Genomic DNA, 24,726 nt, shown 5'->3' with positions numbered 1-24,726 from the left:
GGTTTGTTTGTTTGTTTTGTTTTCGGAGACAGGGTTTCACTATGCCCTGGCTGTCCTGGAACTCACTCTGTAGACCAAGCTGGCCTTGATCTCAGAGATTGCCTGCCTCTGCCTGGGATTAAAGGTGTGCGCCACCATGCCCAGTTCAACAAACTAGTTTGTGTGTTTATCTTTTCTGTAAATGAAATCTGATTCAAATACAGACCCACTCATTTACATGTTATCCACTGTTACTTCTGTGCCACAGGAGTACAAGTGACTAGTTGAAACACAAACTATAGCCAGGTGATGGTGGTGCACTCGGGGAGGCAGAGCCAGGCGGATCTCTGTGAGTTTAAGGCCAGCCTGGGCTACAGAGTGAGTTCCAGGACAGGCTCCAAAGCTACACAGAGAAACCCTGTCTCGAAAAACCAAAAACCAAAAAACAAAAAAACAAAAAAAAAAAAAAAAGAAAGAAACACAAACTATAGACTCCTAAGCCTACTACATTTAGTATTAGGTTCTGTACAGGATGTTAGAGGACTCTTGACCTAGCTGCCACCTCTAAGGAAACAATTTCCTCTTCTTTGAAAGAGGGATCTAAGAGTCGATGATTTATTAAAAACCTCTTGGATTAGGTAGGTAGTTTTTAAAAAAATAATTTCCTTTACCTGCAGGTCATTCTGTGGATTCCAGTCTGAATCAAAGATAATACAGGTATCAGCAGCTGTAAGATTAATACCAAGTCCACCAGCACGGGTGCACAGCAGGAAGACAAAGCGGTCCGAGTCAGGCTTGCTAAAGCGGTCGATAGCAGCTTGTCGAAGGTTGCCTCTAACTCGCCCATCAATCCGTTCGTATAAGTACCTGGTAAGGAGGGACGGATATCACAAGGGGGCAAAAGTGGCTGAGCAAAAGAAATCAAGGTCTTGCACGTGCCAAGCAAACATTCTACCACTGAGGTATACAACAACTATCCTTAAAGCTTTATGAAGATATAATAACCACAAGACATTTTAGAATGACTCATTTCTTACCTCCTCTGGATTAGATAATCCTCCAGGATATCTAGACATCGTACCATCTGGGAGAAGATCAGAACTTTATGGCCACCAGCTTTAAGCTTCGGAAGTAACTTGTCAATAAGAACCAACTTGCCAGCTGACCGAACCATGGCCTGCAGGTGGAAATCTTGAGGTATAATATGGCAAGCTTCCCGAAATTCCATCAGGATTTTTTCTTCTGCACCTACAAATAAAATAGTCAAAGTAGATATTGTGACTAAGTGAAAACATATAAAGTCTTTTTTAACATGCAGGCTTGAGATAAGGAAGCAGAGTAAAAAGCAGTGTCATCTTTGACCCTTCCTTCCTCCCTCTACACACACACACACACACACACACACACACACACACACACACACACACACACGCGCGCGCGCGCGCACGAATTTGTGTCCAGGAGCATGACCAAGTGCACTCAGAGGCCACCAGTTGACATGCCCAGCGATCCTCTTGTTTCTCCCCCCACGGCATTTAAGTCACTGGGGTGTGTGGCTATGCCCAGTGTTTTATACTGGTTCTGGGAATTCAAATTCATGTCCTCATGTTTATGTAGCAAGTGCTCTTATCCATCTCCTTTAGCACTAATATTAGCATTTCTCACAAAAAGTTCAGCAACAAAATATCCAAACTAATATTTTATTCTGCTACATAAAACATGCCAATTAAGGAAGGTGTCTCCTGAATAAACTGAGTTAAAAAAAAAAACAACAAAAAAAATGTAAATAACATGGACAAGGACTAAATCAGAACAGACTCACTATTATTAACATACAGCCATCTCCTCCCAAAAAAATTCATTATGAAGTACCAGTAAGAACATTTATCCAGAACGCAGAATAACCTGAGTTATTATTCATGAAATTCTACATAGGAAATCCTATTTAGTTTGGGAGATTATGTAAAACCAAAGAACTATAATCATCAGAGTGGTCAGCAAGATTGCTCCCTAGATAAAGGTGCTTGCCCTGCAAGCCTGGCACCCTCAGTCTGAGCCCCATAACCCACATGAAGGTGAAAGGAGCGAACAGACTCCATAATGTTGTCCTCTGACCTCCGCATGTGTGCTGTCGCACTCAAGTCCCAATCCCCATCATACACACACACACACACACACACACACACACACACACACACACAATAGCTAAGATATGAAATATTCATAAATATTTAGGAAGAGATAATATACTTCGGAATCTTGTTTTTAAACGGAGAATCTTTTCCCAAGCCACAGCCCATAACCCAGTTACAGAGTCAATGCACCGTTCTTTTTAAGTCTTTAATGTCCTCACCATTGATGAGGTATGGGTGGTTGCAGCACTTGCGTAACTCCATCATTGTGTTCAGTAGATTAGGCATGTTGGTATGGCCTGCTCCTTTGGAAAGGAAGGAGAAATTCTTTTCTAAAATAGCTCGGTAGTATTTCTTCTGGATGTTGGTAAGCTCTACTTCAATAATAGTTTCCTGTTTGGGAGCCAGATTTTTTTCAACATCCTCTTTGAGTCTTCTCAGCATCATTGGCTTGAGAATGGCCTGTAGCTTTTGAACCTGTGGTTCATTATAAATAGAAAAAGAAACCACTAATATTACATTATATCATAAAGGGAAAAAGAAACAACATTACATTACATTACATTACATCACAAAGAGAAAAAGAAACCAATAGCATTTCATTACAATATAAACAGAAAAAGAAACAAATAAGATTACACGGAAACACAGAAAATTTGCTCTCCACTATCTGAAGACTATAGATAACGCTACAGGTGATATGGGCAAGACTTCAGTAAGACCTCAGGTCCTGAGTTAATACCTCACCAGACAGATTTCTTACCTGCTCCTCTGTCTTGAGATCTCCAAAATCCTTAAGGAATTCTGATTCTGAAGGGAATTGTGAAGGTTCCAAGAAATGAAGTAGGCTGAATAGTTCCTCTACAGTATTTTGCAATGGTGTTCCTGTGAGTAACACTTTATGCTCCTGTAGTGAGAAGACAAAAGGATTTGAATAGATCCCATCAAGTATATAGTTAGTTTAGTTTTAGTTTATCTACACTATGTTGATAATGGGCTAGATTACTGTCTTAACTTTTCTTTGACTTGCTTACTCAGTAACAAAAACCATTTAGGAAATGCCCTTATCTAAGGTACTGAAACTAAGTAAATACTGACTTTAACCAAATAAAGTACTTAGATTTACGTATTTCCAAATTCACGTCTCTCCACATTAACCACCCACAGAAATCCTAACCTGCCCCTCTGTGGAATGTTTCTGTGGTGGACTAATACAGCTGTTTGCTCTCTGTACTCTCTCCTAGTAAGGCTCACCCCTGGAATCCAGGCTTCCCTGTGACTGGCTCCAACACTGTGAGTCTCAGAGTTCATGGGCTCCACAGCTCTCTACTGGACCCTTTTCAATACTGTCCTGAGATCACTTTGTAAGGAAGCCCACCCAATCTGGCCCGTTAGAAAAACAGAGGCCACGTGTAAGATAACCTAAGTGTCCAATGAATAACTAGTATCAACTGTCTGCTACAGCACCATTAGAGACCCAGGGAAGATCACCAGAAGAATGTATTAGCTGAATGTGGCCCAAGTAGCTCAACCAGAGAATCATGAAAAACACAGTTGTTGTTTTAAATATTAATCTTTGGGATAGGTACCTAAGGTACCTTCCCATTGTTCCTCATGATTAAGAAGCACTCATTTACAAGTAATTTCCAAATCTAAAAGTTATAACCTTTACATGATTTTCAGAGGTCCCTAAATATAGGTTTTCATTCTATTTTTTTCTGCTAAGTTAAGGCAATTTTCATTTCACAGGAAAATTAGATTAAATTTCAGATGTCTGTGTCTACAAGTCACTCTGGAGAACTCACCAGGTCCATGTGCTTGAGACTATCAAGTAGCTTGCAATTACGGTTCTTCAACCGATGGGCTTCATCAATGATGACACAACGCCATTCAATTTCACGAAGCTCAGGACAGTCTGACAAAATCATCTCAAAAGTGGTGATCAAGGCATCAAACTTATATGCACCTGGGATGAGGCGACCCTAGTCACGAAATCGGTGCAGTCAGAAGAGGCGCCTCCTAAACACATGCCCACCTGCAGAGTTCTGAATGTCCTTGCTATATTTAAGGAAGATTAACAAAGAACAACTGCACTACCACCAACTTCCGTCACTGTTTATATCCCCAAGAGTCAGTGCCAAATCACTGAACGTGATACATACTTTTCTCAATGGATTCAGCTTCTTGGGAAAATAACAGGCCTAGCACATTGAGTGGAGCTGGACATTTCTGACTGTTGTATGCTCAGCTGATATAAATCTTTCTTAGCTCATTCCCTAGTTAACAATGGGATCCACAAAATGTTGAACAATGCTGAAACATACTACAGGAAAAAAGAGTGGAAGCCAAGCCAGGTAACTTCGTGTAGCCAAATGACTTCGGAAGCCAAGACGACAGGAACACAAGTTTGAGGCTAACCTGGGTTACATATTGAGCCCTTATCTCAAAAATATGAAAATAAATAAAAATAGAAGTGGCAATAGCCAATATGGAACATGTTAATGTTGGACTCTTTCTAAAGTCTGCCAAAAATCAAATAATTTCAACAAAATTAAGAACTATAATATGAGACAATTTGGCTTAGAGATAAAAATCATAAAAGAAACAGCAGTAAATAATTAATAAATCTGCTATTTATACAAAATGGGTGATTCAAAATATTTTCCCTTACGAAAAAGCATATTTTATTAAAATTTGACTCATTTAAAAAAAAAGGGCAAATGCACATTTAAGTTTATTACCACTTGTAAGTTTATTACTCTGAAAAATACTTTAAAACTAATCAGTGCTATTAAAAATTCTATTTAAATTACATGTATCAGCTGGGTATGGTGGTGCATAACTACCATCTCAGTATTCAAGGAGCCAGGCTAGGTTGCAGCATAAGAGTGACTCAAACAAGCAAACCAATCCATTAAAATGATGTATTCATATGTTAAATCAGAACGGTTGGTGGCTCATGGTGTCTACTGGATAGAAACAGCTAAGTCAAATCACACTATTCCATAAAAGAAGCCCTTAAATCACAGAGAGCCTCAATGAATGTCTTGAATTCATAAGTAGCCCCTGCAACACTAGGTACCTTGGCCTACTTGCATACACACAGCATTCCCAAGACTTATTACTCACCCGTGAATCTTTACAGTACATTTCATACTGCTGAATCATCTGCCGGCTGGCCAGGCTGCCATGGTACACAATAGTGTTCATCTCTGTCCATGTATTGAATTCTCGCTCCCAGTTAGTAATGGTGGACAGTGGAGCAATGACCAAAAAGGGCCCATGGATGCCTACATTATATACCTCCTGCAAGAAGGCAATTGACTGAATGGTTTTGCCTAATCCCATTTCATCAGCCAGGATGCAGTTCTGCCTGTAGATTTCGGGGTAGGGGAGAAGAATATGCAAAAAATTTTGATCTTAATAAAAAGAATCTACTTAGGAAAAAACTATATATAAAAATAATTCCCAGACTAAGTTTACATGTTATAAGCTCACTTTTCTTTACCTGTTATACCAATTAAAGAGAAGCCAGTTGACCCCTTCTAATTGATATTCCCGTAATTGGTTCCTGTTTTTATATTCATGTGACAGCTCCAGTTTCTTCCAGGCATTTGCCTGTGGGCGATTCTAAAAAGTAAAAAATGTGAATTATTGGTACAGTGACACTAATAAAATTACTAATTCTAGTAGTTTAATCAAATGAAAAACATTGCTTGGATTATAATCTATGAAATACATTTAAATTTATGAATGCATGTTATTTTTAAAAGAAAGATTGCCTACTGAGTACTTCAGGAAGATGCCAGGAAACTACTTTAAAGAAATTTAGAGGGCTGGAGAGATAGCTCCAGAGTAAAGAACACTGGCCACTCTTCCAGAGGTCCTGAGCTCAATCTCAGCATCCACATGGAGGCTCACAACTGTATACAACCATAGAACCATGGGAGTGAATGCCCTGTTCTGGTGTACAGACAAAGCACACATACACATAAAATAAATACATCTTAAGGAAAAGAGAGAGAGAGAGAGAGAGAGAGAGTGTTAGACTGACATCCTTAAAGAAAAATTGGTGCAACACTACATGTTTGTTACCCCAGCCCTCAAAGGGACCCTGGGTTTCTAAGCCTTTAAGAATCTTTTCTTGCCGGGCGGTGGTGGTGGTGGTGGTGGTGGTGGTGGTGGTGGTGGTGGTGGTGGTGGTACACACCTTTCATCCCAGCACTCAGGAGGCAGAGGCAGGTGGATCTGAGTTTGAGGCCAGCCTGGTCTACAGAGCGAGTTCCAGGACAGGCAGGACTACACAGAAACCTTGCCTCGAAAAAACAAAAAACAAAACAAAACAAAGAAGACAAACAGAGATATGTATATATGACTGGTACTTGATTAAGAAAGATAATATTTACCTTTTAAATAAATGGTGAAATAATTACAAATGAAATGAAGGAATGTGTAATTTGATTTAAAGTAAGACACATAATTGAACATGTATTAGTAATTTTTGCCTTAGTGATGATGGGTACATGATATCACTTAGTCAACCCTTTTTTACATGTTAGAGAATTTCCACAGTAGAAAGCCAAACTTATAACAAAAACTTCTGCCAGTGGGAGAAAAAAAAAAGCCTTGATATAATAGTCCTTTACACTACTACATTTATCTTCTACATCCAAATGTACCTACCACCCTTTTGAGTTCTGGGTGCCTTGACTGGATCCGCTTAAACTCCCGAATCTTGCCCTCATCAACGTCCTCTTTCAGCTCCCACGTGCTGTCCTCGTAGGGCAGAGAGCACCACTTTACCAGGTAGTAGATGACAGGCTAGGAGAGAAGAGAGCCGAAGCAGTGGAGATTAAAAAGGTGAGGACTTGACTCTCATACCGCATTTCAGAGTATCAGCTCCACGGGCGCTGAAAGCGCCAGGCTGAATCCACCAACCACAGGCTAAGGAAGAAATGCTGAAGCTCCAACTACAGTCCTCTTCTATAGGCATCCACTGCAGGAGGGGGAGGCAATACCACTGTTTTTGTAAGTTAGGATAGTCATTGATGGGCTGGAGTACTGGCCCTGGGTTTGCCTGGGCACCACAAAAATAAAATGAAAAAGATGATCATTCACTCCTGTGATAGCACTTCCACTACAAGCTTATATAAAGCAAGTACAATTAGAAAGAACAGGCATGGCCAAGCATGGTGGCCCATGCCTTTAATCTCAGCACACAGGACCTATCTGAGTTCGAGGCCAGCCTGGTGTACAGAGGTAGGTGCTGGACAGGCAAGGGTACACAAAGCAACCCTGTCTCAAAAAACAAAACAATCAGGGTGATGGTGGCACATGACTTTAATCCTAGCATTTGGGAGGCAGAAGCCGGCAGATCTCAGTGAATTTGAGGCCAACCTGGTCTACAGAGTGAGTTCTAGGACAGCCAGGACTGTTACACAGAGAAATCCTGTCTCAAAAAACCAAACAAAAAAAAAAACCAAAAAAAAAAAAAAACCAAACAAAAAAAAACCCACCACCACCACCAACAAACCAAAACAAAAACATTAGGTATAGTGCACTCATAGGAATCTTTAACTATGACTTCACAGATTATCCCTTGAAACAGCTACTATAAAGTCTGAAAGAGCCTCCACAGGCACAGATCAAGGATCCCTAGAAATAATCCAATGGCTCTTTCCTGTAGGGACTTGAATCATTCCTTACCTAAAACCTTTGGTACAAGTCACATATTTCCAGCATATTAACTTATTTTTCTAAATAATATACTTATTTCCATTGTTAGCTAATGAAAAATAGATGAAAATCGAACCTACTTTGGAGAGGGGGAAATGGATACACAGAATATTATTGTCAAATATCGAGAACATTAACTATAATATCAAAAAGCCAGAACATTTTTAGCACGACACCAGTTGCACAATTCGAAGGGTTCAAACACAAGGCCAGTTACTTATGGTGATAGGAAATACAAGATTGCCAAGGCAGGAAAGCCTGAGATCCTGAAATGATGAGAATTTAAGGACAGCAGCCAACTTCCAGATGGTCCAGCTATCCTCCATTCACTCCCAGAAACAAACACGTAACACCATGGACCCTCAACCCAAGAGGAGAATACATATTATATATATTATACTTAGTAGACTCTGTAGACATTAAAATATTAATAGGCCCTGTGTATCTAAGGTACAATCTGAGTTACTCTGAAGTCTGAGAAAACAAGGTCAACTTTGCAGTGTTAGAGAAGGAAGACTCTGACTCACAGATCCTGGTGGAGCGACATGTGGGAATGAATCTCATAGCTAGTAAGCCTAGGTTACCACTTAGCACTAATGTCTAAACAGAAACCTGTTCTCTCGTGGTCATTGTCACGAGCCATAAAAACTTTGTGAAGCTAAGCCAGCAACAGCTTGAAGCAAAGAGATCGTGATGCATTTCAGAAGAAATGGCAGTGTGATATCTATATATAGTTTAAGACAAGGGTGAGATCTAGTGTGACTCTTTGTAGGATCAAACAGGAAATCTGTAAAACTTCAAGTATTTGAGCATAAACAGAATATGTTCCCCAATCTGTAGAAGTATTATTACAGTGATTCCCAGACCAGTTTATGAAAGAAAAATTCCCAGAAAACCAACTTGAAAATAAGAATCTTGTAGCCTCAGCCTAAACTTCTATTATGGGAACTGTGGGCAGGGATCCAAAATGACAAATGAAAAGAACTGAACTAATGGTGAGTTCAGGAAATATGGAAAGCCAGAAACCTGTGCAAGTGTTCTTATACTCATGACTGGGGATTAGTGTGCACAGTCTCCCACACAGTCTGCAGCAGAGGGAGACAGGCCACGGTGAGGAGCTTTCCACACAGGCACCTCCAGCTCTTCTGCTCCTTCGCCTTCCCACTATATTTCTAAGAAGCCCACAAAAGAAATTCAGAAATACCTTTTCAGTCCAAGGGATTTTTCGGCCACATCTGAAAAATAAAGGATTGGCAAGCAAACCAGGAGAAATTTGCAGAAGGCTTTTCATGTTTCTCCACGCCCAACTCACCTCACCATTATCCTTGTCAACACTGTGAGACTCGTCCAATATCCTATCCACCTCTACGTAGTCTGGATTGAAGGGTTCTTCATCCTAGGTGAGTTATGAAACCAAACAATAAGGCAAGAAAATCACTGTCCAGTAAACCTACCTATACCTTTCTACTTCATCTTTACAAGATTAAAAAATATATTAATGAGAACTGTGTATTTTCATAGCATTAAAATCTATAAACCTTACTCATGTAGCAGAGGCAGGTGGATCTCTGTGAGTTTGAGGCCAGCCTGGTCTACAGAGTGAGTTCTAGAACAGCCAAGACTAACACAGAAACCCTGTTTTAAAAAACAAATGAACAAAATCTATAAATCTATTTTCTTCACCTGTTACCAGACACAGAATCCCTTCTCCCTAACAGGCTACTGTCTCCATACATGTTCTGGATTCTTTCTGACCTTCTGAGTATTCTCTGTCTGTTGAACCAGTCACTGAAACATATAAACTTGCTCTATTATATTTCATAAAGCAAATGGATACCTCTTCTTGACTATCACTCTGAAACTGTTTTTCTGCTCTGCTTCATTAAGCTTTCCCAAGTGTTTCACACAGATGCCACCTCCATTTCTTCATCTCTTTTCACTCTCCCTTCTGCTTGCATAATACAATTAAAAGTCGAGTACATGAATAACTTCTACACTGTTAAATATTATAGACACATTTCTTTCCTTATGTAGCTTCAATGTTTAATTGGTAGTAACCCTAGATATAAGAAATTAAAGTTCTTTTATTACTATTTCTACTGATACTCGATTAGAAATTTGACTTTTAAAAGTTTTCCCAGACTGGAGAAGTAGTTGAGTCGGTAGAGAGCTTGTTAAGTACACAGGAAGCCATGAGTTACATCCCAGCACATATAAAGTATGTGTGGTGGTGTAAGGCCTATGGTCCTAGCACTCAGAGGTAAAGGCAAGACCAGAGGACAGAGGACCACAAGTTTAAGGTAGAGTTACACAGTGAGTCAGCCTGGGCCATAAGACTGTCTCAAAAACACCCAGTTTCCTCTTAGTGAGAGAGTTGTTTGTAGCTAAAGAGACAGTTGATAGTTAAAGAGCAGTACTGGAGAAAAGAAGACTGAGTGTGGATCAGGCTACTGTACTGTCTTCCTGAAAACCCTCCATCTACACTGACTTATCACAATCTCATAGCACCAAATTTTATAGCTATCTAACAAACCGTAACTACACCACTAAATAATCAAAATTAAAAGTCTATGCTTATACACACAAACCAAGCATTTGATAGCCTGGTAACTAATTTGAGCTAGGAAAGAAAGGGAAGGCCATGTGATGGTACAGCTCTGTAATACCAGCACTTGAGAGGTAAAGGCAGGAAGAGGGGGTCTGAGGGCAACCTGAATTATACAACAAGATCCTGCTTTCTCAATTAAAAAAGCAAAAAGATTAAAAGGAAATCATCGTCATTACTGATTCCTACTTACCTCATGGAAGAAGTGTCTCATCTGAGCCATTTTGGTTTTGAACCGCTTTAATTTCTGATGGATCCTCTTATCCTTCTCCAGCTGGGAGATGGTTGCCCATTCACAGTGCAGATAGGAGCTGCAGTAGGTGGAGATAGCCAGTCATGCTGTGAGAATGGAGCCTGGGACTCCAGCACTGGGAAGCTGGGGACTAGCCAGCAACAGGTGGGACAATGTGTGCTTTAACAGGAGATAGCTTACGTCAGTGTTCCTAAAACTTGTGCACACAAACCACCTTTTCTGGGGTACCTAGACACCCACACTTCCTACCAGCACCCAAGTAATGCTAATTTTGTTGGTTCACAAACTACAGTTTAGAGTAATAAAGCCTTAAATAAGGCAGAGAACACTACAAGGGATTGTATCAGAGACTGCTCTTACCCCAATTTCCTGAAAAGAAACAATCATTTCAATTCCTGAAATTTCTGATTAGTCTTTGGAAAAAGTTACAAAAACAACAATAAAAAGGAGGGGCGTAAGGCATATTCCCAACCACATAAGTCTCCGTGGGAGATTCTCTCACAGCCTTTGGATTTAGGGTAAGCAGTAATGAGAGACCCTTCCACAGTCTATGGAGTTCATGGTGAGTAGTGTCCATGAGAGGCCCTTGCACAGTCTATGGGGTGAGCAGGAGTGTCCACGGGAGGCCTTTCCACAGCCTATGGATTTAGGCTGAGCAGCTCTGAGTGCACATAACTTACTAGTTCTTATACTTGACAAAGAATTCCTCAGCCTCAGTGTATTGTCCAGAAGGAAGCTGAGAAGAAATACAGAAATTATAGTCACTTATTTATCAAAGACACCTTTTAATTTCATCTACACATGGCAAAACTTCATCCTAATGTTTCCTGAATATTTCATTGATCAAGGAACCAATCTAGCACTAGAGTCCTGAGAGCTGAAAATAGAAATCTTTTATCCATTGTAAAAAAAAATAGCGAAAGAAGAGATGGTAAGACAAACTTGTTTTCTACCTAGCTTTCATATACCATCTCTTAAAAACTGCATCCTAACAATATATTCTGTCATTCAAAGGTACTCATTAAATAACAGTTGTGAAGAGGGAGTGCAGATCAGTGGTAGAGAATCCCCATCATAGGAACAATAGATAATTCTCTAAAAGTAAAACCCATATATCTATGAATGCAGCATTAAAGATACTATAAATGACAGACGTCAAAGACAGAGGGCCTCACCTCTTTCTTCACAACTCGCATGGAAAGCACTTTGTCCACAATAGCAGCATCTTCTTCACTGGGATTCTCCTGCAGTGAAAGATGTCAGTCAACTAATGGTTGAAAGAATAAAACTGGGTGTGGTAGTTCACACCAGTAACCCCTGCACTCCAGAGGCTGAGACACAGGCCAGAGGATTGCTGCCTGGCTGCAGAATAAAACCCGATCTCAAAACAACAACAGCAGACAGTAAAACACACACACACACACACAGACACACACACACACACACACACACACACACACACACACACACGAGGGGGGTGGTGAGGAGAACAACTCTCAAATGGCTGGTGTTAGCTTACCACAAAGAACTGCATGGAAGGCAGAGTCTCTCCATCAGGTTCTTGCACTGGTTCTGGGAGGATGGGCTCGGGTTTTATTGGACCAGTTACATCGACCTCTTCCTCTTCTTCATCATCTGTTATCTTTATATCCAGGTCCTCTGTATATTTTTTTCGTTTAACTTGGCGGTTTGAACGTCTCTTCTGTATAGGAAATACAGTTAATTGCTTAGAACTCTCAAAGTGAGAACTTTTTTTAAAGAGGCAGTGGCTTATGTATCTGTGTTCCAGGCTGGCCCTGAACTCTGAAACATCTTGCCTCTATCCCATGTACTGGTATTACATCTACGCCAGCTTTCAAAAAGAAGACTTTTAAAAGTATTTGCCTATGCTAATAGACGTACATTTTATTCCAAAGTTCTCTTGAAAAAACAAAACAAAACAAAACTTACTATTGTATTGTGTATGTGTAAGTTCAGGTGTCAGAGGACAACTTTTTTGGGTCAATTCTTTCCCCTTCTACCATGGGTTCAGGGATCAAACTCAAGTAGTCAAGCCTGTACGGCCTATGAACCACTTCCATTGGCCTCTGACGTTTTGACAAAATAATCATTTCATATACATTCCTTTTTTTTTTTGACAGGGTTTCTCTGTGTATTTTTAGTGCCTGTTTTAGAACTCACTTTGTAGACCAGGCTGGCCTTGAACTCACAAAGATCCGCCTGCCTCTGCCTCCCGAGTGCTGGGATTAAAGGTGTGTGCCACCAGCTGACTCCTAGTTCTTTTTTTTTTTTTTTTTAAGGCTTTTTTTTTTTTTTTAAAGGCAGGTCTCTCTCTGCATAGTTCCAGCTGTCCTAGAACTCACAATATAGATCATGGTGGTCTTGAAGTCACAGAGATCTACCTGTTTCTGCCTCTTGAGTTCTGGGATTAGGGGTGTGTGCCACCACACCTTCAAGCTTAGTTAACAATGTTTCTTTCAGACAATTTTCTTTCCTTTTTTATTTTTATTTTAGTGAATGGGTGTTTTGGCATGCATGTATGTCTGTCCACCACTTTTACACCTGGTACACACAAAGGCCAGAAGAGGATGATGTGGGATCCCCTGGAATGGAGTTACAGATGGCTGTAAGCTGCCATGTGGGTGCTAAGACTCAAACCTAGGTCCTCTGAAAGAGCAGCCAGTCCTCTTAACCATAGAGCCACCTCTCCAGCCCCAAGTCAGTTTTCTTAATGTATTTTAGGTCAGTTGGGCATAGTGGCGCACACCATTAGTCCCAGCACTCAGGAGGCAGAGGCAGGTGGATCTGATTTCAAGGCCAGCCTGGTCTACAAAGCTAATTTGCAGGATATCCAGGGCTACCCAGAGAAATCCTGTCTCCAAAATCCAATAAATATAATACATATTTATGTTACATTTATAATAATGTAACATACACCATATAAATATATAAATTTATATTTATAGATACATAAATTTATAAATATTTATATATCTATAAATATATGTATATTTAGGTCTATTTTATTCTTTCAAGTGGCTAAATAAATCATTTTTACAATAGTTTAATACTTGTAGTTCATGATATAAAAATGGAGAAATTATTTTTCAGCACGATATATCCCCAGAAAATGGAAAAGAATCAAATGACAGAAATAATAGAATTGAGCAAACTTGCATAATTTAAAACTAATTTGTAAAAATCAATATTCCTAGGGGTTGGGAGATGGCCCAGTGGTAGCACTTGTCTAGCACATATACAGTCTTGGGTATAATCCCTCAGCACAGCAAATACATAAATAAATGAATTAGTAATAATATTCCTATTCAGAGTAGGATAGAATACAATGAAGAAAAGATATCATTTATAAAAGTAATGATTAGCTAGATGATTAAATCTCTTAAGATATAAAATCATTCATACAAAGAAAAATAAAAAATTAATAGGTTATAAAGACAAACTTTGGTAAATGGGTAGATAAATCTGATTAAAAAACGTTTTTAACTAGATAAGCTGATCCTAAAGTACAGAGAAATAAAAGTTATGCTGAGAAAGAAATCAAGAGAAAAAAAAAATCCAACTTACAAAAGCCCTAGAGGGCGAAAGATTGCTAAAATTAAAACTTTAAACACAGAACAGAAAACACGAGAAGAAAAGACTTCTCATGCTTACAGATTTAAAGAACTAATGCTATAAAAAGCGATACATCTCCAAAAGCAATCTACAGGCTCAATATAATACCTATCAAATTTACCACAATTTTTTTTTCAGCAATAGAAAAAAAAAAACCCAAAATTTAGTATGGAAGCACAGAAGACCCCAAGTATCTAAAATAATTGAGCCAAAGAACAATGTTGGAGTTATCACAATATCTAGTTTCAAATTACACCACAGAGCCATAGCCACAAAACCAGCATGGTATCTAGTACCCATACCAATAAAACAGAATTCAGGGCTTTCTCAAATAAAGAGCACCTCCACAGCAAAGGAAATGATTACCACAGGGAAAAGAAAAATCCATAGACTGGAAAAAAAATTACTTACTGTGCATTGGACAAGGAATAATATCTAGACTATATAAAGAATTTAAGGTTGGAAAAGATGACTCAGTGGGTACTGTGCTTGGTAGCAAGTCTGACAAACTGAGTTCAATCCTTGAACCCACATGATGGAGAGAACCAATCCCTGCAAGTTGTCTTTTGATTTGGACATGAGCACCTTAGCATGTTGGTCCTTTAACATACACACACACACAAATAAATAAATGTAAACATTTATTTTAAAGGATTAAAAATTATTAAGCACCCAAAATATAAGCCATCCAATCAACAAATGGCAAATGAATTATTAAACAAACGGCTCTCTAAAGAACTAAAAATGGCCACTTAACTTTCGAAGACCAGGACTTTAAGATTAGCTTGGGGGTCAGTGAGACAGCTCAATGAATAAAGGTACTTGCCACCAATGCTGAGGGCCTGAGTTTGATCCCTAGGTCCCACATGGTAGGAAGAGAAAACTGACTCTTGGAAGTTGAACCTCTAACTGCAACCTGTACCCCCTCACTTTAAAAAGTTTTTTAAAAAAGAGGCTATTCTGGGCTACACAGACAGGCTCTTTAAAACACTGCTAACAACAATGTTCAATATCCTTAGCCATCAGAGAAATGCAAATAAAAACTACATCAAGATTCCATTTCAGTCACATTATAAGCAAGAAAACAAGTGTGGGCAAGGAAGTGGGGTAAAACTGGCATGAGTTTTAATTAGTCCAACAACTATGGAAATCAGTATGGAGGTTCCTTACACACTAAAAAACTATCACATGGTTTGGTTATATCACACCTAAGTATGTATCTTCCAGAAGGTATTGAGGTCAGCAGACCACAGGATACCTGCACATCTGTTTCCTGTGGCACTATTTATAACAGCCAAGTTATGGAATTGTGCCAGCAACTGATGACTGAATAAAGAAAATGTGGTATATACACACAATGGAGATTGATTCACCCACAGGGAAGAATGAAATTATGCCACCTGCAGGAAATGGATAGAACTGGAGATCATCATATCAACTAAAATGGGGCAGACTGAGAAAGACAAATACAGCTTATTTTCTCTCATATGCAGAATCCAGACTTAAAAATATATGCATATAAGACATGAGAGTAGAGCTGGGCGTGATGGATGATGGTGCACACCTGTAATCTCAGCACTTGGTAGTCAGAGGAAGAACAATGCGCTCAAGACCCGTCTCACTAATGAGACTGTTTCAATAAATTAAAAACAAAACAACAAGGCCGGGCGGTGGTGGCGCACGCCTTTAATCCCAGCACTTGGGAGGCAGAGCCAGGCGGATCTCTGTGAGTTCGAGGCCAGCCTGGGCTACCAAGTGAGTCCCAGGAAAGGCGCAAAGCTACACATAGAAACCCTGTCTCAGAAAACCAAAAACAAAAAAAACAAAAAAAACAACAACAACAAAAAAAAACAAAAACAAAACAACAAAGAAGGGAAGTAAAAGGGACTAGATGAAGGGAAGGAAATGAGAGAGTACTAGAGAGCTGTGACGGCTAACACTCATTGTCAAGTAGGCTAGACTTAGAATCACCTAGGAGACACACTCCAAGCATTTCTGTAAGAACACTTCTAGAGAGCATCAACTGAGAAGGGAAAACCCACCCTAATGCAGATGGCAACATCCCTGTAGGCCTGGGTCCAAGACTGAGTAAAGTGGAAAAAGAAGAAAGAGCTGAATGCCATCATTTCTCTCTCTTTTTCCGGACTGCAGACAAAATGGGGACTAGTTGACTCAAATTCCTGCCTGCCACCAACACCACCAGAGCTGCCCTCGCAATGTGTCTACGGAGCACACCCACAAACCCTGTCTGACGTCTTGTTATAGCAGACAGTAATTAATACAAGGAGTAAGTCTGAGCAAAGTATACAATATACATGAAAGAAAATACAGTAAAACTGTGGCTAGAGGGATGGCCCAGTGGTTAAGAGCACTGGCTGCCCTTCTAGAGGACCCAGGCTCAATTCCCAGCACCTACATGGCAGCTCACAACTGTCTGTAATTCTAGTGCCAAGGGATCCAACACCCTCACACAGACGTACACGAAGGCAAAACACCAATGCACATAAAATAAAAATAAATAATTAAAAAAAGAAAATATGGTAAAACCATCATTCTGTACATGGAATAAACACTTTTTAAAACAATAAATAAACATCAAACAATAAAGAGGAAAAGTAGGAACAAGTATAGTAGACTTTTTCACATTTCTTAACTTGTCCCCCTAACAGGGTTGAAAGCGCCCAAGTGGACTGAAACTCTTATTGGGCTTTAGAACACAATAAGCTTGGTACTTCTGAGTAAAGCCAATGAGGGTCATGCTCAGTAACTGAGACCGGAGATTACTGGCCAGGCAGAGAAGATCCAAGAAACACCTCCAAAGGAAAGATGTTAAATATAGTGAGAAAATCTAAAGAACTTCTAAAATAATTTGAGCAGGCAAAATTACTCTAACAAATTGACAAATTTGACAGTATTTACTAATTTAAGATTATATGCAAAATATAATCCCATATAAACAAAGCTAGAGAAAACAAAGAAAAAACGCTACAGACATACTTACTAAGCATAAGAAGTTTGAGCAACAACAACAAAAAGGGATGAATAGCAGAATAGAGATAAAGAAAATGACATGGAAACAGTTCACAAAAAAAGATATAATTGAAAAAAAATTTTTTTTGAGTTAAGGGCTTCTGTAACACAGGCTACCATCAAACTTTCTATGTAATGAATGATGACCTTGAACTTCTGATTTTCCTGCTTCTACCTCCCAAGTGCTGGGATTACAATTATGCTATAATGCTTACCTGTAACATTTTTAAGATTAAAAAAAAATTATTTTACACCTGTGTTTTGCTTGTACGTTTGTGCACTATGTGTGTCCAGTGCCCACAGGGGCCAAAAGAGGGCGTCTGACCTCCTGGGCCTGGAGCTCAGAGTTGACTGCCGCCGAGCTCTCTCCAATCCCTATACTGAGGGTTTTTTTGTGTTTTTTCTTTTTCCCTCTCCACCTAGCAGACTGGAAAAAATTCAGAACATTTGAAGAAACTATTTTAAACATAGGCTAGGAAAATACTTGAATGGAAATATTTGTCTAACATGCTCAAGATCCTAAATTTGATGCCCAAAACAGGAGGGAAAAGAAAAATCAGGAACTCAAGATATGGTTGGGGGTTCCAATTGGCATGATCTCAGTGGAAGAAACTTTGGCTTTATCCTTTGACAGCAATACACTTCAAATTGCTGTTTTATATATTTGCATATATACACAAATCTCTGTAGAATTAACTGTAGTAAAATACCAGAAAAAAAAAAAGGACTATAGACAGAGTACTAGTTAAATTATGTCACAGCCTTAAAATAAAACAGCACAGAATTATTAAACAGATGAGACAGATGGGAAGTACCAAAGTTAAAACTGTATAACAACAGAAACCTTTATTATTTGGCCCATCATTTGTAAAACAGATTTTAGCCAGTTATATGCTTGCCCTATAATCTATTAATTTAATTTCTAAGGATTTAGTTAGAAGACATGAAAGTTGGTCCAAAAAATACTTTGTACTAAAATTTCTCATTAACAATCACAAACTATACAACTCAAATGTTCATCAACAGGAAAATACATACAAAAATTATACTCATATCTATACTTAAATCAGAAAAAGAAGTAACAATTGATATATTCATCACTGACAATCTCTTTTTGTTGTTGTTGGTTTTGTGTGTGTGTGTGTGTGTGTGTGTGTGTGTGTGTGTGTTCTTGAGACAGGGTTTCTCTGTGTCCTTGGCTGTTCTGGAACTAGCTCTGTAGACCAGGCTGGCCTTAAACTCACATAAACCCACCTGCCTCTGCCTCTTGAGTGTTGGGATTAAAGGCAAATGCCATCACTGCTTGGCAACTGACAATCTCAAAACATCTGAAAGAAATGAGATCCTAGATCAACCCCAAGGACCATTAATTTAAAAAAAAAAAAAAAAAAAGCCAGACAGGCCGTTTTCACTTGTAATTTCACAACCCAGGTGGAGGCAGAAGGCTCCTTAGAGGCAACCCAGGGCTACTTGGTGAGCTGAAGGTTATACTGGACTACAGTACAACAGCGACCAGACCACAGATGTAACATACACATGTGACTCTCTGTATCCTGTTGTACCTTTCCTATATCACCTAGGTACTTGGTCAACAAAGAGAACACATGAAGGCTATCCACTTGGCCTAAAGAACTATGAATGGCTGGGTGGTGGTGGCTCACGCCTTTAAACCCAACACTGGGGAGAGAGAGGCAGGCAGATCTCTGAGTTCCAGGCCAGGCTGGTCTACAAAGTGAGTTCCAGGACAGCCAGAGCTACACAGAGAATCCCTGTCTCAAAGGAAAAAAAACAAACAACTACGAAGAAAAAAAAAAGAACCATGAACCAAAATGAACCAAAATAAACCTCATTTTGTTGAAACATACCAGTAACACATGACAGTATGTTATCATGAACTGAAAATTGACTGATACAACCCATATTTTATCCTACATTACTAAGGAAAGTCTAGTTACTAAAAAAAGGATTATAGACACTCCCTACATTTTACCTTTTATATCACTTGCTTTTATAGTTATTGTGTAGCATTCTTTTTTTTTTTTTTTTTGGTTTTTCGAGACAGGGTTTCTCTGTGTAGCTTTGCGCCTCTCCTGGAACTCACTTGGTAGCCCAGGCTGGCCTCGAACTCACAGAGATCCGCCTGGCTCTGCCTCCCGAGTGCTGGGATTACAGGCGTGCGCCACCACCGCCCGGCTAGCATTCTTAAGATAACATTTCTATGTTGATTAAGAGACAGGATCTCACTATTAATTTGTTTGTTCGAGACAGGGTCTCTCTTTTTTTTTTTTTTTTACCACAAATTATGCAGTCGAGTTTCCCGCATTTGGGGAAATCGCAGGGGTCAGCACATCCGGAGTGCAATGGATAAGCCTCGCCCTGGGAAAACCACCTTCATGATCATGGTATCTCCCCTGCCAGGTAAGTATCAGGGTCTCTTTCTATAGCCTTGGCTGGCCTAGAACTCACTATGTAGATCAAGCTGGCCTTGAGCTCACAGAGACTCACCTGCTTGTACCTCTGCCTCTCTGGTGCTAGGATTAAAGATATGTGCCACCACACCTGGCTTAAAATAGCATTTTTTTTTTTAATTTAAAGAAAGTTTAAAAAGGAAAAGAAAGACTACTTGGATTTACTTTAAAATAAACTAGAGAGGAGCAATGGCCATCTCTTGATAAATACTGAAGTAGAAGAATGGAAACATGGGACTTCATTAAATAATCTCTCCCTTTGAGTATATTTGAAAATTTTCATAATTAAAAAAAAAAGCAGCATAAGAAGTAGGTATAGAATACTAGTATTAAGATACTAGTATTAAGTGGCAGTAGCATGCCATAAAAACAAACAATATTTCTGGAAGGGTGTAAGTGCACCCCTGCACCCTCACCCAAATAAACAAAACTGGTTCTTGGAGAGAACTGGGGGTCTGGTGTTTGTAATGGAACATTTTTGTTCATTTGGGTTTGGAGGTTTGTTTGTTTTTTTTTTTTTTTGGCCTTGTATAGTACACATTGTGACAACTGGGTGTCTTTCTTCAACTGCCCCCTACTTTATTCCTTTATTGAAACAGAGTTTCACTATGTAGCTCTGGCAACCTTGAATTTAGAGATGACATACCCCACCTCCCAAGTGCTAGGACTGAAGTATGCTCCCCCACCACCTTTATTTTTACAGTGTTTCACAATGAACCTGAAGTTAATGGATTTGGCTAGGTTTGCTGGACAAAGAGCTGCCCCTCCCCCAGCACCTAAGTGCCACACACACACACACAGCCTTTTACACTAGATTTGGGGAATCTGTACTCAGGTTCTAACGCTCTGGGGCAAACGATTTACCAGCTCAGCCATGGAACCATCTCCCAGTCCCTTGTTTCGTGTTTTTGATACAGGATCTCACACAGTATTCCAGGTTATCCTTGAACTCACAGCAATCATTCTACCTCAATTTCCCAAGTTTTGTCACTTGGCTTGGGACAGAATTTCATAGTTTACAAATTTAGCACTGCTAAAGTTTTCCTCAGATCTCTATGTGTTTCAAGTGATCTCTTACCTTAACCTCCCTGGAAGCTAGAGATACAGAGTTCTCTACCATGTCCAGGTCTCAATTATGTGTGTGTATACATGAGTAATTTTCTTTGTGAGACAATGTGCTGTGTATCCCAGACTAGCTTCAAATTTATTATGTACATGAGAATGGCCTTGATCCCCCTCTCTCCCTTTACCTCCCAAGTGCTAGGATTACAGGTGTGTACCATCATGCACATGGTGGCACTCAGGGCTTTGTGCACACAAGGAAAGCACTCTCCCAATGAAGCCACATCCTAGCCCTAAATTTCTTAACTAACAAAAAAAAAAAAAAAAAAGGCTAATGGTTAAATATTAAACAAACAAACAAACAAACAAGCAAACAAAAAGCACCACAGTCCCAAAGGACAAAAAGAATAATCATGATTCACTTAATTAATTAAAGTCAATTCTTTTTTTTTCTTTTTTCGGAGCTGGAAGTGCTGTACCAAGAAGCTAAATCCCCAACCCCTAAAGTCAATTCTTATTGACTTAATAAAGCTTATTTATTATGTGAACCTTAATTCAAGGCTGTTGATCCTTTCCCTGCTTTATGATATTTTCTTCCCTTTCCTTTTCTTCTCCTCCCTGTTCCCCTCACTGACCTTTTTTTCCTTCTCATTTCCTTTCTCCTTTTAAATAATTTTTCGTAATATGATACCCAGACTGGCCTCCCGGGTTCAAGTCTTACAGACATATGGCATCACACTTGGCCTTGTGTTCTTGTGAGAAAAGGAATTGTGACCAGTGTTGGTTCATACCTGTAATCCCAGCACTCAGTATGTCCAAGTCAGAGAGGGATACAGAATGTCTTCCCAACCCTCCAATAGATGAACATGAAATTTGGACACAAACACACCAGGGCCATGTACCAGTGGAGGAAAGACCATGTGGGGCCCCAACAAGAAGGTAGGCAAGGAAATAAGCCTCAGGAAATACCAAGCTTGCAAGAAAAAAAAGCAACCCAAATTTTGTGCCTAACTACCCCAGAGTTCTCATCAGAAACCTCAAGCATAGAAAAGGTGAAAGAAAGGGACTAGCTGAACAGGTCTACAGGAGAGGAAAAGTGTTAGCCACCACAACCATCTATATTGCATCATGAGCTTCCATGGTTTGCTCAGTTCTTGAAACAAAGGAATTTGGGGAAACCAGTATCGACATTTTAATAGTGACTGTTTTTATTTCAAATGTCCAGAGCCAGAATGTGTACATTTTACTAAGTTCTTTAAGGTCCTTTACCTGAATGCCACTAATCGGTTGTTTGCCTAAAAAGACAGAAATTTAGAATATACTAAGTCCAGCCTCTTTTTGGGTATATTTTTGGTTCTGGCTTATTAGTTGCAATTAAGCATGTTGTTTCCTACAGGTGGACTATCCCTTACACAAAATGCTTAGGACTAAAAGCAGTCCAGATTTGAGTTTTTTCAGTTTTAGAATATTTGCAAATGCACGGCAAGGCCCGGTAGTTCAGACCCATAGTCCTAGCTACTTGGGAGGCTGAGGTAGAAAGACTGAAAATTCAAGCCTAGCTTGGGCTACACGGTGAGGACAAGGTAAGCCTGGGCAATTATGTTTTGCTTCAAAACAAAAATAGGGCTGGCTCAGTGGCAGAACATTTGTCTAGCCTTGGCTTCCATGACTAACACCAAAAAAAAACAAAAAACAAAAACCAACAAACAAACAAACAAAACAACAACAAAAAAACAATGAGTATGCATATACTCAATGCTATGATCATATGACACCTTCACAATAGCTGAAAGTAGTTTTATACATCGTTTGTACAAGGTGAAGCATGAAATTTCTTTCTCACTTGTGTCACATTGGCACAAAACATTTTCAGACTTTAGGGCTGGAGGGAAAATTTTGACTCAGATGTTAAGACCACACACTGCTCTTGCAGAGGACCTGGGCTCAGGTCCCAGCACCCATGTGGTGGCTCACAGCTGTCTCTGTCTCCAGTTCCAAGGAGTCTGATGCCCCTTCTGGCCGCTGCAGGCACTGCATGCATATGGTGCACACAGATTTACACAAGCACATACACACAAAACAGTTTTGGACTGAAAGCTGGACGTGTTGATGATGCATACCTATAATCTCAGAAATGGGGAAGTTCAAAGAGGCAGGGGAATGAATCACCAATGACAAGGCCTGGCTAGGCTACATAACCATCTCTAGGCTAGCCTGGACTACATGGACTATTTCTAGTTCAGATGTCCAGAGCGGTCCCTTACCTGGATGCTGCTCTCCTCATCTTCCCGGGGAGACTGCGCAGGCATGACTTCCACATCAGAGTTGTCAGAAGACGTGTTCCGTTTCCTCTTCTTGCCCACTACTGGAGTGATGGTGCTAAACAGGAAATGAAGGCAAGCATACCTCATGAGGTAGAGCACACTAATACAAACTTCCATATCACACACTAAACTTCCAGACACTCCAGTCTACGGTACAAATACTGCCGAGTAGAGCGTCTGAAAAAGACGGCACCCAGGCTTGTAAGGGTAACCCTGTCCTGAAAGACACTTTGCTGAGGACCAAATAATAGAATGAAATTTATTCCTTTTTTTTTTTTTTTTTTTTTGAGATGCATTTATTTTATGTGGAAGAAGTGTTTTGTCTACATATATGTAGGTGTGCCAGCTGCGTGCCTGGTGCCTGCAGAACTCAGAAGAATGTTATAAGATCTAAACTGGAGTTATAGATGATTGTAAGCTGCCAGGTGGTGCTTGGGAACTGAACTCTGGTCATCTGCAAGAGCAACAAGCACTCTTCACTGCTAAACCATCTCCAGCCCCCCAAAACCTGCTTTTTTACAAGGTGAAAAAGCCTATACAGCTACACAGTTTGAAGAACACGCAGAGAGTAGAAGCTAATAAAAAAACAGCTACAAGAAATAAAAGAAAAAGGACACAAGATTGCAACAAGAACCATAGCAAGCCACATTCCCTCAACAAGGTCTAAGATTGACAGTGACTGAGGTTTAAGGGCAGGTAAGCTATGTCCAGTAGCTCTCTTATGAGTAGATGGTAGAGGTACTGAGAAATCTCTTCTACACGACAGTGATGTAAATGTCAGGAATGTACAGTCATAGCTGCCTGAACCACGATTCATATGTCCTTTTGAAAGTACACCTATTTAAACATTTCAGTTAACCATATAAGCACTAGGACAGAGAAACCAAAGGTCGAATCTTCGGACAGGTCCAGTGGGTAGCTGCTATACACAGCTCCTCCCCAAGTATTTTCACAGCAGTGCGCTGCCTCCAACATCCCATGGGCAGCAAAGAGCACTCACTTGAGCTTACTCTTGCCCTTCGTTTTAGAGGCACCGGAGGTTTTGCTCTTCTTTGGCTTTTCCTCCTTCAGTCTTTCTCCAGTTCCCTTTTTCCTGCGTTTCTTTTCACCTTCCTCCTCTGGCCGGACACTAGGTAGCTCATCCTCATTCAGGACTCGAGGTATGTTTTGCTCGCCCCGGGCCCGGGCCCTGGCAATGGCCTCTGCTACAATCCGATTTGCTTTCTCTTGCTTTTTCTGGTGCTCCAGCCTGCGGTTCTCCTCCATTCCAGTCTTTCCCCCAGGATGAGGAGCACAACTTGCTGGTGTTGACAGGGCTGCCACTTCACTGGCACTTAGAACTTTAACCACAGAGAGCCCAGAAGAGGCTCCCTGAGAAGAGCCAGCCTGGAGAGACAAGGACACTACAATTTCAATACGTTTGCAATTTAAATGACCTAAAAAAAACCAGGTATACTCAGCCAGACATGGGAGCATAGGCCTGTAATTCTAGCACTTGGGAGGC

The 24,726-nt window shown here is 40.0% G+C and overlaps 1 protein-coding gene and 1 pseudogene across 1 annotated transcript in view; both read right to left on the bottom strand.

Annotated features, from left to right (window-relative positions):
- The window catches only part of Chd8 (chromodomain helicase DNA binding protein 8), a 56,131-nt gene that overhangs the window by 17,868 nt on the left and 13,537 nt on the right, over window positions 1-24,726 (bottom strand). The window contains 15 exon segments of the mRNA XM_059273673.1: window positions 651-846; window positions 1,017-1,227; window positions 2,333-2,588; window positions 2,875-3,018; window positions 3,917-4,093; window positions 5,241-5,484; window positions 5,620-5,741; window positions 6,795-6,932; window positions 9,160-9,243; window positions 10,646-10,763; window positions 11,386-11,441; window positions 11,881-11,949; window positions 12,225-12,407; window positions 23,163-23,277; window positions 24,223-24,608. Coding sequence (XP_059129656.1) covers window positions 651-846; window positions 1,017-1,227; window positions 2,333-2,588; window positions 2,875-3,018; window positions 3,917-4,093; window positions 5,241-5,484; window positions 5,620-5,741; window positions 6,795-6,932; window positions 9,160-9,243; window positions 10,646-10,763; window positions 11,386-11,441; window positions 11,881-11,949; window positions 12,225-12,407; window positions 23,163-23,277; window positions 24,223-24,608 — 2,499 coding nt within the window.
- Window positions 19,657-19,794, bottom strand: LOC131920218 (U1 spliceosomal RNA; annotated as a pseudogene).

The sequence above is a fragment of the Peromyscus eremicus genome, chromosome 9, assembly GCF_949786415.1.
Source record: "Peromyscus eremicus chromosome 9, PerEre_H2_v1, whole genome shotgun sequence".
Taxonomy (NCBI): Eukaryota; Metazoa; Chordata; class Mammalia; order Rodentia; family Cricetidae; genus Peromyscus; species Peromyscus eremicus.
The sequence above is the reverse complement of the archived record's forward strand: the minus strand, read 5'-3'. Positions and strand labels throughout refer to the sequence as shown.